The 13,511-nt window shown below is 42.3% G+C and overlaps 2 protein-coding genes across 3 annotated transcripts in view; both read right to left on the bottom strand.

Moving 5' to 3' along the window:
* wdr18 (WD repeat domain 18) overlaps positions 1–6,324 on the bottom strand; it is a 48,222-nt gene extending 41,898 nt beyond the window's left edge. Inside the window, exon 1 of the mRNA XM_037114176.1 lies at positions 6,046–6,324. Coding sequence (XP_036970071.1) covers positions 6,046–6,255 — 210 coding nt within the window. The 5' untranslated portion in view covers positions 6,256–6,324. The remainder of the gene's footprint in view (positions 1–6,045) is intronic.
* A 431-nt stretch (positions 6,325–6,755) lies between these two features.
* Positions 6,756–12,826, bottom strand: LOC119028331 (ELAV-like protein 1). Of its 2 annotated transcripts, none has more exons than XM_037114177.1 (8): positions 12,649–12,826; positions 11,996–12,057; positions 11,830–11,898; positions 11,556–11,721; positions 8,778–8,881; positions 8,155–8,308; positions 7,816–8,050; positions 6,756–7,689 (listed from the first exon to the last, which is right to left on the bottom strand). In XM_037114177.1, the coding sequence occupies exons 2-8, from the start codon at positions 12,029–12,031 to the stop codon at positions 7,371–7,373; spliced, it is 1,083 nt and encodes a 360-aa protein (XP_036970072.1). In that variant the 5' UTR covers positions 12,032–12,057; positions 12,649–12,826; the 3' UTR covers positions 6,756–7,370. The 2 variants fall into 2 exon arrangements, with proteins under 2 accessions (XP_036970072.1, XP_036970073.1); XM_037114178.1 differs by having other exon boundaries at positions 7,816–8,041; positions 12,649–12,825.
* Positions 12,827–13,511: the final 685 nt, after the last annotated feature.

Genomic DNA, 13,511 nt, shown 5'->3' with positions numbered 1-13,511 from the left:
TGATCAATATTGCTTTTCTCTAACCTTGTTTGTTTTCTGTTCCCACAAGCTGCAAGCTGTGTCATTCTCTACACTCTCTATAGCTTCATCCTCCTCCCCCTCCTCTTCTTCTCTTTCTCCTCCTCCACTCTTCCATTCAGGTTCCCTTCTGATGGACCATGGCCCCCTGGGACCATCTACCACTTCCGGGCTCCTGCTGCCTTTAAATACTGACAGATCTGGATCGTCACATCCTGGGCTCTGCTGGGTCATTGCTCTCCTCTGCTTCATTATCTCCTCATATCAATATTTCTGTAACTCTTGATGCCTCTCTCTGTCTATTACTAATGATCTTGTGTGTCCTGCCCTCCTCCAGGTCACCATGGTGGACAGGAGGTCGTGTGGCTCGGGCACCGCATGGTGATGCCTCGTCCAGCTCAGTCGTCTCCTGGATCCACACACACTTTACATATAACTTGTATCAGATTTTCTGTTAATGTAACTTGTGAACTGTGATTTGTTGCACTTCTCTGTACACTAGACATTTATTGCATGTCTGTCTGTCCTGGAAGAGGGATCCCTCCTCTGTGGCTCTTCCTGAGGTTTCTTCCATTGATTTTTTTTTTTACCCTGTTAAAAGGTTTTTTTTTTTTTCCATCAACGTGAAGTTTTTCCTCACTCAAATCGAGGGTCTAAGGACAGAGGATGTCGTTCACTGTACAGACTGTAAAGCCCATTGAGGCAATGTGATTGAGATGTTGGGCTATATAAATGAAACTGATTTGATTTGATTTGAAGCTGTGGATCCACCGGCACAATGAGGGAAGCAGGCTTAGGTTACACAGTTTTTGGACCAACCTGCGGGGGATTATGGTTTTAAATGCTGAGCTGTAATCAATTAACAGCAATCTAGCATAGGATCCCCTCTTGGTGTCCAGGTGGGCCAGGGTGGTGTGGAGTAGATGAGAAATGGCGTCATCCGTGGATCTATTGGGGTGGTGGGCGAACTGTAGTGGGTGCAGGGTTGCAGGCAGGGAGGGGGTGATGATGGATTTCACTAATCTTTCAAAACACTTCACTACAGATGTTAGGCAGATGTAATTACCATGGTCGATAACCACGGTGTGGAAAACTCGCGAGATAATTTATCTAAGTCTCACTATGCATGCGCAGCACACAACTTGCGATTGTTATGTAGTGAAGAAGACATGGCGGAGGGAGGACATGACAGTAGTAGCCCTCAAGGCATTTATCCGCATTCAAAGCGAACCAAATCTGCAGTCTGGGTGTATTCTGGTTATTATAAGAATGCTCAGGGACAGCTGGGCGAGGATGGCAGCTCTATCTGCAGGAGCTGCAAGAAGAAAGTTGTTGTGAGGAGCAGCAACACACCCAGTTTACACGACCATCACCCTAAACTGTTCAGCAAATGTAAGGTAAGCTCATCTTAAGCTCGGGTGCATCATGTATGTTTATGTCGAGTTTTCTCTGTGTGATCTGCTGATGTCACTAATGTAAACTGAGCAGATGGAGGTATAACTGAACAAAGTTGATCAGTGATTTGGCTCGTTATCTGAACCGCTTATTAATTGTAGATTTCACTTTTTAAGGTCGAACTAATAATTCCCCAAATATTGGACAGAGCTGCAGTGAGGAGGATCTGAGACAAACACGTACTGGGTGGACTGAGTTAGTGAACACAAACTGACTGAGATGATTGACTTTCATCTCAGCTCTGTTCACCTGAGCAGCATCTACCCGTGGCTCAGCAGCCATCTGACCAATCAGACGGACCGAGTCCACTGACAACAGACGAGCAGGCAGACAGACAGCCAGCCAATATATATTAGTGATATCTGAAATATATAACACTTGTGGATTATTTGTAGAATAGACTATATATAAAGATTAATAGACAATGGTGACTATAACAAGTGTCTATTTAGAGATAAGAGCCAAAATAGAGTATAATTCATAATTAATTTAACAATAATCCTTTTTGTTTTAGTCTAAAAAATGATCCAACCTGTTTCTAACAAAATGGATTTGATCTAAATTGTGAGTTTTGTGATCTGTTGGTTGCACTCTTAGTATTAAGTAACAGTGACAGTAATAATTAATAATGACATGTTCTGTTCATTTTCTTCACAGAGAGGCTCTGCTGGCCAATCGAGTGCTGCTGCCACTACATCTCATTCTACCTCTGTAACGCAGACATGAAAGGACACGTTTCAAAAACAGGCTGCCTCATCACAAAAAGCCAATGACCTGTTTTACACAGTTCTGATACGTTCTTTTATACTTGTTTAATGTTGATTTGGCAGTGTTTTGGATTTGGACTATTTCAATATATAATAAATCTATGTAAACATAAATCTTGGTGAAATTATTTCAGTTTATCAATGTATTAGTGTTTTTTTCTACTTTTTGAAGAGATTTTAAAAACAACGCGCAATACCGATAACCATGATAATTTTGGTCACTATTACTGCAGTGTAAAATGTTCATACCGTTACATCCCTATTAGGGCCATGTAGGGCCCTATAAATTCCGTTTTATTTTTTCCCAAATTCCATTTTTTCTGTTTTAATTTTTGGGAATCCCAATTTTTTTTTACCTTTTACTCTTATTATACTACCAAAAACAGTACAGTAAAGTGCATCAAAAACATTTTGACTCGATCATGTCTTCATACAGTGGTATATTTTGTGTTTTTATGGGTTTCATTGAATAAAAACATGGTCAGCTCTCTGGGAGATCCAGAAAATGTTTGCAAACCAATAATGCTCTGAAAATTTAAGTTGTAAATATTAAAAAAAAAATATATAGCAAAGATGACAAACAAAATGAGAAATTATACTCGTGATGTTACATTAATCACATACTAACCAGCTAGCAGTGAAAACACCAACCCTCCCCCTGTCCTCTGAGCTCCCAGCCCAGGCAGAGTCAGCTAAGAGTGCTGTGGCTAACAGGGCCAGCTAGCTAACAGCAACTACCGTTAGCAGCAGTTAACAGTCACTGTTATATGCTGATAATATGAATCGGACAGGTGGCTAACTCTGACGCATTACACCTGTAATTATGATTTCTCAGGTCTGCTTCTTTGCAAAACAACAGTTCACCTGACACATATAACTTGTTCGGGAACTGCTCGGCTCTGTACTGAGGGGTAAATGTCAAGTTTCTCAGTTTTTATCGCCGACGAAGATGGAACCGCGAGCTGCCGCTTCGCCATGCTTACATTGTTTTGATGGAGGAGGGGCTCAGTCTATGGGGAGGGGGGTGGCGGCCATAGACATAATATACGTATGACGCCTCATAGCGTGCTGGAACATAATCCCGCGTTGCCGCCATCTTGGTTGGGTCTCCTCACTGTAGGCTAGCACCAGAGTCAAGCGGAATCAACGGAGAGCGAGCAACTATGACCATATTTTGTGCAGTTCATGGTTGCAATAACCGGCGCGGTATTGTTACCAGATCGTGGGGGGTTACCTTTCACAAAAAATTTTTTTTATTTCTTTTTAATATTTTTTGTGACAGCGCCCTGTATCATAGCTAAATCTCTGCCGTTTGTAAAAAAAATCCGGTAAAAATTCGGGAGGTTATGATTATTGTAGTTGTGGATACACCTTGCTCAGTAGAAATAAATGCGGGGCATTGGGGACCCATCCAAGATGGAGGCCGTGCTGATACCTTAGCTCCAATAGGCAGCGTCAGTATATGAGGTGTCTACGTATATATTGTCTACGGCAGCGGCTACTTTTTGTGCCACCCAGATTTGCTTCCCTCAGTGCAGTTTTCCCTACACATGCGTTCCACTTCCATGCGAAAACGGCATGTCAGTGAAATCATGTCAAATTCAGCGATATTCTACGTTAAAAAGTAGATTCCGTTTTAATCAGCCAATTCCGCGATTCCGTTCATGATTCCGTGATTGCGGAAATCATAGGGCCCTAGCTATGGGGCGATAGTCATTCAGACAGCTGGGCTGGGGTTTCTTGGGCACAGGAACTATAACAGAGTGTTTGAAAGTTTGGGACAATGCACTGAGAGAGGGACAGATTGAATATTAACGTCAGGACAGGTGCCAGCTGGTTAACACAGGCCTTAACGACACGACCTGTGACCCCATCTAGACCTGCTGCCTTCCTGGGATTCACTCTCCTAAGTGTCCTCCTCACGTCGTGCTCCGTCACGGTGAGTGCCGTCTCCTCTCTGCCGGTGTTTCGGATTAACGCGGGGCTGTGTTAACTGGCAACCGTCAGCCGAATGCGTCTGTGGTCACCGTGGCTACAACAGATGTTGAAAACGGGAAGAGAAGACGTAGCTGCCCTCAGATCTGCCTCTTTGTTCAGGTTTTCTCTGGTCAAAACACACCTGATACGTGTTCGGTCTGCTGTTTGATTAAACGTGTCTGACCCTCAGTCGCTGTATCTAAGTTGCTGGTTGTTACGGAGGACGTTGTAAACAGGAAAATGGAGAGCTGCTCTTCCTGTGAATGTTTCTATCTCTAATAAACCTTTATTAAAAACACGTACTCGTGACTTCTCCCTGTCTCCCTGTAAACACGCATCACACAAGGGAACTATAAACCTTGTAAATAAAATAAAAGTTTAAAAAAAAAAAAAAGAATTACGGGACTTGAACTTACATTCACTGAGGGACAAAAACACAATCGCGGCAGCCAAACCACTCTGCCAATCAAATCACGCGGGTACATTGCGGTATGACCTATTTCTCTCTTCACAGCGGACACACAGACACCTCTGGGTCGCAGAAGAAGGCCAGATCAACTTGTGACCGCAGCGTCTGTTCACCGTGTCTGTACGGTGATGATTTATAACACAAATAAGCATAACCTTTATGAAATGCACTTACTCGTCTTTACTGTCTATTTGAGTAAATATTCCTCACACAGAAGAACAATGGAACCCTTTTAAACAAAACAAAAAAATAAATAAATAAAACATGGGACTCGAACTTAGACTCAGTGAGGGAAAAAAGTCCACCAACCCACTACACCAGACTAACTACAGTTTTACTTACAGCCTAACCTTTTAGCATAAGCACAGACACCTTTTGGACACAGAAGGTGGCAGGTCAGTTTGTGACCACAGTGTCTATGCACCAAAAACATGATCAATGTATGTTCGTATCAGTAAGATTATGTTATAGGCCACTTTAACTGTGTAGGAATAACACTTGCTGAATACAAGGCTGCCTCTTACAACGTTCGCAGGGCACTTAGGGAGGCTAAACGGCGATATGGGAGGAAGCTGGAGTAGCAGGGGGCTATGGCACCGGTAATTACATCAGCTCATTGGCCAGTCGCATCAAAGCGGGCATAAAATTTGTTTAATTCGTCGGCGAGAGATTTGTCAGCGTTCATCAGAGGAGCGCGGTCTGGTTTGTAGTCCATGATAATCCATATTCCTTGCCATAGCCCCCTGCTACTCCAGCTTCCTCCCATATCGCCGTTTAGCCTCCCTAAGTGCCCTGCGAACGTTGTAAGAGGCAGCTTTGTATTCCTCAATATTGCCGGTTAACAGTCCCGCGTTATAGGCAGCGGTGCAGGATCTCAGAGCATGGCGAACAGTGTTATCCACTCACAGCTTCGCAGAGAACTACAGGAATACTATATAACTACAGTAATATTATATAACTACAGTAATACTACACAGAACTACAATAATACTGCAGAACTACAGTAAAACTACACAAAACTACAGTAATACTACACAGAACCACTGTAATACTACACAGAACTACAGTAATTCTTCGTATTTCGGCGAGCCGAACTGGATTCATGACAACAGATCAGTTTTAAACGAAGTTAAAATAAAATTTTGTTGAGTCAGGTCAGATTTTAAGTCTGACATTTCGGTTCTGTCTCTGCAGAGGAGCAGAGTCCAATTTCAGTGTCTGCATAAAGAGTTCGGTGATGTTCGGTGGTTCTGGTTAGGTTAGGTTAGGGTTAGGCCACCTGTCGCCGCAGTGAGAGTGTGTCAGTGAGGCGACATGCAGCAGGTGTGTTCAGATGTGTTTAGATGTGCCAGCCCGTACCTTTCTCTGGATCTCCCACACGTTGATGAAGTTCTTGCCCTGCTGGGCCGACAGCAGGTACTGGCCGCCGAGGACGGTCAGTCCCCGGGCGGAGCTGTTCCCTCCGCGGTAGGAGAGCAGACTGGAGCCGCTGTGCAGGTCGAACACGGTGCTGTTCCACAGTTGAGAGCCGGAATCACTGCTCACAATTACCTCCAGAGGAGCCGCCATGTTGGCTCCACAACAACACACCGCACAATACACACGCGGGGAGCCGGCGGGCTGTAAGCAGCACAGTGACGTCACTTCCTGGACAGGGTGCATGATGGGAGATGTAGGAGCGAGGTCCTGGTGACAGAACTGGTTAATGTGGGACAGACGGGCTGAGTGGACTGGACGCCGATAAATCATGTGTCGAGAATCTCTAAGGAATGATGATGTCAGTCAAACTCACGGATTCATTAACCGCCATCTTTAAAACTTATCAACTAAATTTTTTAACTTAAATTTTTTTCTCACTGGACTTTAAACTACTAAATTAAATGCTTTTCATCAGGGATTGTTAGTGATTTAGTCAAAATGTCTTCCCATTTAGTTTTTTAACCAGAGTTTTTTCAGTCAGTTCTTGCTTTGTTTCTATTTTTTCCATCAAAATCTATTCATTATATTTTCTCATTTTAATGTTTGTACATGATACTTCTCAGAAAACTTAAAAGGAACAAAAGTAGACAGAAGTTTTCCATAAACAGATTTATTAATGAACAACCAGTTCCACATCACAATCAGCTGCAATTCAGAAACTAAATACAAATGAAAAAAGGGTCAGTACGCAAGAAGTTTCTGTACGTCAGGAAGCTGTTTAAAAAAAATAAAATCTCTGCTCAAAAAGAAACTGCAAGCCCTGCCTCCTCTTTGCAGATTGGCTGAGAAATCAGTATCAGTCACCTGATAGAGAGTTTAACTCTTTTGTTTTACATAATCCAAATATGTGACATAAAGCTTTAATAATTATATATGTGATATATGTTAATAACATCTGCAGAAGAACAAACTGCTTCTCTTTGTTTAAAACAAACAACCTACAGTGACTCCACATGTTTCTGTAGTTTCAAACACATGGACCACAATCCAAACTCTACTGATGTCATCAACGTGAACAAGTGATTTCGTACAGCCTGAAAGAAACTGAGCATGCTGGGAAAAAAATAAACTTACATCAACACAAACGCAAAAACTCAATTTCCTGAAACTGTTCGGCTCGACTGACTACTACAAAAAAAAACAAAACAAAACTTGTCTGACTCGTTTCCTCGTTAGAGACTCAACACTCCTTCCTGCTCTACTCTCTACTTGTGTCCCTTGCTGGTCTTGAAGGAGACTTGCAGGACTTTGTCTCCCAGTCGGTACCCATTCAAGCTGTGGATCGCCATGGCAGCCTCCTCGTAGTTTGTCATGGTAACGAAGCCGAAACCTTTGCACTTGTTGGTATTGAAGTCTCGGATCACCTTCACATTGACGACGGCGCCGAATGGCCCGAACATCTGCCACAGGATGGCCTCGTCCGCATCCTGACCCAGATTATAGATAAAGATGCACCAACCGCTGGATGCGTTCCCAGAGACTCCGCCCCCACTGCCCATGTGGTCAACGCTCATTGGGGAAAACCTGGAGGGAAATAAGAAGTATCATGAAAGTAATTGAGCATTATCTCAGTAATCTGATTACTTTGGTTACAGGAAACTAATCTGTTACAGGTGGATCTGCCTTTGGACAACAGTCAGATGCGCGTACCTGAACCTCTGGGCCTGGTGATGGACAGGTCCTCCAAAGCGCCGTGATTGGCCGTGGTACATCTGTGACATCATCTGGGAGTTACGGGCCTGATTCGGGTTGGCAGCAAACTTCACCGTGATTGGCTCAGAGCTGCCCGGGGGCGTGTGCCCATTCAGGTGTTTGACAGCGTCTTCGGCCTCGGAGCGCTTATCAAACCGGATGAAGGCAACGCCCCGTGACAGACCTAGAGAGTCAATAATATTAAAAGGAGAGAGGGGAGTGTAAACAACTGAAGGGATGTGATTGGTCACATGACCGTGTGATGTCATGACTGTATGTCACATGACTAGGTGTTACCAGAGGCCTGGTCCACCAGCACTCTGGAGTTGATGATGTGGCCGTAGCGACTAAACATGTCCTCCAGGTCCTGCTGACTTAGCGTCCGTGGCAGCCCGCTGATGTATAGATTAGCATCTTTGATCATATCCGAACTTGGTCGCGCGAAAGACACCTGCAGGGAGGAAACAGGATGTGTCTCAGTCTGCTGTCATAACAACTAGAAAGGATTCAAATGAACAACATCAAACAAAATAAATAACATTACATCAAGTCTTTAAATAAAATCCAGAATATTTCAAATGTGTAAACGACAAACAACAGGAACCGTCCCAAATAAAAAAATATACAAAATGACAAAATAAAAGCATCCAAACAGGCTCAGACCAATAGGCACTTTCGTCAAAAATAAAAGCAGAAATTTAAAAAAATAAAAGCTCGGCACAGTGTCACACAGATTTGGTGTCAACATGTGTCGATATTAAAAAAACAGGCTGAGAATATTTTACCAACATGACAGCAGAGTTTTAAAATACCTTCATCCATCAGACAGTTTGCAGGTGAGAGCGCCCTCTACTGTCCAGGGAACATAACACATCTATCAGTTGAGACAGGAATATCAAAGAGCACCTGTTGCACATTACCTTGATAGTTTTAGACTGTAGCCTCAGGCCATTGAGGGTACTGATAGCCCTCTCTGCATCATTAGGGTTAACAAAGTTAACAAAGCCGTAACCTAAACTGTGGCCTAGAGAAACACAAAAAAAAAACAACAACAACAAAATAAAATAACAAAACTGTCTGTTACAGCTGCCACACTGTGGGCTACATCACAGACTCAATACAGACAATAAAACTTGTCATACAGTGTCAACATCAGACTCTGAACAAACCCTGAAAACTGTCAGAGTGAGGCCTCTCAACATTAGGTGTTCGGTGACAAAGTCCTACAACAACCTATACCTGCTATACCATGTTGTCCTTTAGGCCTGCTGTCCTTGCCACCCCTCCCCGGTCCTATAGCCTTTGCTGTTGTCATTTATCCCCATAGTCCTATACCCTGATGTTGTATATGCCCATTGTGCTGTAATCTGTTGTCCTTTATCTCTGCAGTCAGACTGCAGCCACAACATTAAAACCACTGACGGGTAAAGCATTAATAATGTTGCTACCATGCAATGTAAGGCTTGGAAACAGCCTCCTGGCATTGAGTGGTCTAGCGATGATGTATATTTTGTAGCCAACTTAAGTTAGCCTTAACCTGAATACCTCTGAAATTATTGAATTGGATTTTATTGAACACTACTTTATTATTTGAAACTTAAATTAAATGTGTAGCAGTAAGAAGCTAATGTTACAAACAGACAACATCACGGTCACATGATTTAAACGTCTCCACCACTAAGAATCTTACTGCACAATTACTATCCAGGTTTTCTATAAACTGATCAATGTACAAGTTGTAAAGTTAGAGTTAGAATAGTGTGTAACTAAAGTGGGTCGGTAAACACGGACTAGCGAGTAGATGAGTCTCCGTGTTCGCTGTGAGGATGTTAAATGTCCCAGACAACCTCTGTAGTCTCATTCAGACCCTTGTTAGCAACCGCTAACTGTTTTTAACACATGAAGAGCTTCACGATTAAACTGTGGGACATTTAATTATGGATTTTATGTTGGAGAAAAAATAAGTGTAAGTATGTTCACCCTGTGGTGACCACACACCTTATCTCACACATTTAACCGATAACACATTCAACAAGCTCACAGATTTTGAGACGAGGGGAAAGGAAGTGCTAACATGCTAACTGCTTTCTGGGTTTTAGGGCTCATTACTAAAGCACACTATTCATGTGCAAACTACTTGGCACATACCACTCAACCACTGCAGATCATGCACATCCTTACCAATGGCAATGGCATTACCTGATGGCAGTGACCCCGCCAGCATCTGGAGGTATCCTGCAGTGTCTGGCACCACAGAATACCCCCAGTGGTCCTGTGGGTTGCGAGGTGCTGCCCCAATGGGCCAGACTTGTTAACCCAGACCAGGTTGACAACTTGAGCCCTCACATTTCTTGGGCAATTCCTGAGCAGCTATGGCAGTCTGTCAGGGCACACTGTCCTGCACCCACTGCAGTACAGGTACATGTGAGAGGGGTGTACGTGAGCAGCATCTGTGTATGGGCTGGTGATGCATGTCACCCAGCATCCACATGAATGCCACAACCCTAACATTTCCCAGCCAAACACTGCAGTGACATGTCATTCATTTCACCTGTCTGTGGTTTTGAAGTTGTGGCTGATAAGTGTCTACATCTCTGTCATATTTACACTGACAGGAGCACTCACTCTGAGGGGAAAAAAATGTATGCCAAAATTTGGAGTAAATTCTTTTACCCAATAGTTTTCTTGACTTGTTCAGAACAAATATTCATACATTAATCAATTAAAACTTTACATACATTTTCAAAACCTGAAAAATAAAATAAAAATGATGAAAACATTTAAACCATTTGTACATGTTTGTTAAATTCAGTTAAACACAATTCATCTCAGGTTGGGTGATGAATTACTCCGTTTTAGAACAATATCATAGACATACATAGGCAGCTATACTGTATGCATATGTATTATTATTTTAAAAAACTGTCAGTAGGATAAAATTTAAATAAATTTATAATTTGTTTGATTTACAAATTAAGCATTCAGTTTGCTGTATGATGAATATTGATCCATACTGCTGAAACTGAGTTTAATGAATTACCATGAAATACCTGTTATACACTGAGCCATTAAACCTGGTGTGAAAAATAAAAAAAATATTACAACAGTGCAGAAAAGAAAAATATTCAGTTCAGACAGAAAACACAGAGTTATCTTTTAAAAACAAAACAAAAAAACAACAGTATTAGAAACAAAAAATATATATATATTTTTTTTTTTTTTAAATCAGATGATCTGCAGTTAAAAAAAATACCAAAAAAACATTTAAAAAAAAAACTACATGAAAAAAGTTATTTTAAAAACAGCTGCTGGAGAGAAAAAAAAAACAAAACAAAAAAACACAGGAAATACTGCACACAGTACTACTACCAATATTTTTTCTTCTACTACTACTACTACTACTACTACTACTACAGCAGCTAGGATTACCACTCGTGCCACGAACGAGGCGATGAAGTTCACTTGCAGTATTGGTACTGTAGTAAAAGAACTCAAGCTTTACAGTAATTCTAGTCAAACTCATTATATTACAGTTGTATTTGTATGAACTAGCCTTAGTAATACTACAGTTTGTGTGTTTGCAAAGTATTACTGCAGTAATACTGAGGCCTGTAATCATACATATCAAGTTTTCATAACTCAGAGCATTACTCTGCTGTCAGCAGCAGTACTACTGCAGTAGTATTGTGGGGAGTTACCTGCCACTTTGTCCCTGATGAGTTTGGCGGACTCGACGTCGCCAACGCTGCTGAACAGACTCCGCAGCTCGTCCTGACTCATGCTCTGTGGCAAGTAGTTCACAATCAGGTTTGTCCGTGCATCATCGTCCTCCATCATCTGCTCGTACCCGTTATCATACAACTCCTGAGTCCACACACAAACACACACCTGTGTCACATCACCAGCACATCTGGAGTCACACTCACACAACATATTTGATGGCATATCCAGCCAATCAAAAGGCAGACTCACCTTTCCAGCAGCTCCTTTCACGTGTTGGCTGTCTCTGACATCACTCTGGGAGGACTGAACCTCACACACCTGTGACACACACGCACATTACTGTACACTACATAACACAGGCACTGTGGTCATGTCTCAGTTATTGATCTGGTCAGGAAGTTATTGATCAACTTACCTTCAGGTACCTGATATGTCCTCGTCTTAGCGCCATGGTGACGACTCGGATGCTTCAATGGTCTGAAAGAAACAATGGGTCTTGATACTATAACTGATTACTCACAGGGTTGGTCAGATTAAATGTAATCATATTACAATGAAAATAAATCTAATTAGATTGCAGTAATGCAGATGAACCAATCAATCGTCACTCAGTTCTGATCCGATTCAGATTCCTGAATCTGAAGAAATCGATGCAGAGCGCTTTTAATAACAAATTCGATTACTATTATTACTAATATTTGTAGTGGCAGTGTCATTAGTTGTGTAGAGTAATCTGACCCAGCCCTAACCCTTGATCACCGATTGCAGGGATCGCTTCTGAAACGTTTCTCAAGGATACTGAGTCGGCACTGAACCGCGTCTGATCCAGAACAAAGTCGGGCTCAGAGAGTAAAGCCTGCAGACTCAAGTGGACCGATGAGCTGCAGTTTATGTTAACTTGGAATGAAATGATAAGAAAATTGATCGATACTGAGCTAGACACCGACAACAACCAGCAAGTGTTAGCCACATGTTAGCACCAAGCTCACACAAAGGGGCTAAGCAGCTAACGTCGCTGTGCGAGGCTAATGCCACGAGCTAACAGCTAAAATACGTCATATTTCTTACCTGTAATCGTGACGGACAGGTATGTGACAGTCTTCAATCACACTTATATCGATCTCCAGACGGATATTATGCTGATATAAAGCTAACAAATCTTTTTTAAAAACAGCAGATTAGCTTTGAGCTGACGACTGTACTCCGCGCCACACAAAGGAAGTATACTAACGCTATTTCGCAAAGTATCGCGATATCACAACCGCCTCTTCTTCTGTAATGTTACAGGAAAGCAAGTGATTATCGCCGCCTGCTGGACAAACACAGAGTCTTGACTTAAACCTGTGTTGAAAATCGAGAAATTATTTATAAAAGTGATATGATTTACTTTTGTGAACGTTATTTACAACATGTAGTTATTATTCAAACAACACAAACAATACTGCATAATACAATTATAATACATAATTATAATGATAACGTCATCCATCCATCCTATCAGTTCTTCATATTCTCTGATGTGGTGTCACGGTTGTAGCAGATCCAGCGGGTATTCCAGATTTTCCCCTCTCAGTCACGTTTTCCAGCTCTTCCTGGAGGTCCTCTCCAGCCAGGGTGACATATATAATCACTCCATTGAGTTCTGGCTCTGCCCAGGTCTCCTCCCAGTTGGTGAGAACTGAAAAAATGCTACAGGGAGTTGCCAATGCACTGTTTTCAAGCAGACAACCATGAACTCAGACTTGGAGGTTCTAACTCTCATCCCGGCCCAGTCCTGCTCGACTCCTCACCACGGCTTCACCCTGACATCCTGTCCAGAAATATCGCAAACAGGATGAGAGACAAGGGGCAACTTTGCCTCCAACACTCACTGGGAAACATGTTTGACTTTGTGCTGATACTGCTACAGGCTTAAGTTCCCCTACAGGTGA

This window comes from Acanthopagrus latus, chromosome 11 (assembly GCF_904848185.1).
Source record: "Acanthopagrus latus isolate v.2019 chromosome 11, fAcaLat1.1, whole genome shotgun sequence".
NCBI lineage: Eukaryota > Metazoa > Chordata > Actinopteri > Spariformes > Sparidae > Acanthopagrus > Acanthopagrus latus.
The sequence above is the reverse complement of the archived record's forward strand: the minus strand, read 5'-3'. Positions and strand labels throughout refer to the sequence as shown.

Bases quoted from the DNA above. Each gene is read 5' to 3' on its own strand.
- LOC119028331 (XM_037114177.1), bottom strand. From the start codon at position 12,031: ATGGCGCTAAGACGAGGACATATCAGGTACCTGAAG. The intron at 8,051-8,154 runs GTAACACCTAGT...TTAATATTATTG, and splicing joins GCTGGTGGACCAGGCCTCTG to ACTCTCTAGGTCTGTCACGG. The intron at 7,690-7,815 runs GTACGCGCATCT...ATTTCCCTCCAG, and splicing joins CACCAGGCCCAGAGGTTCAG to GTTTTCCCCAATGAGCGTTG.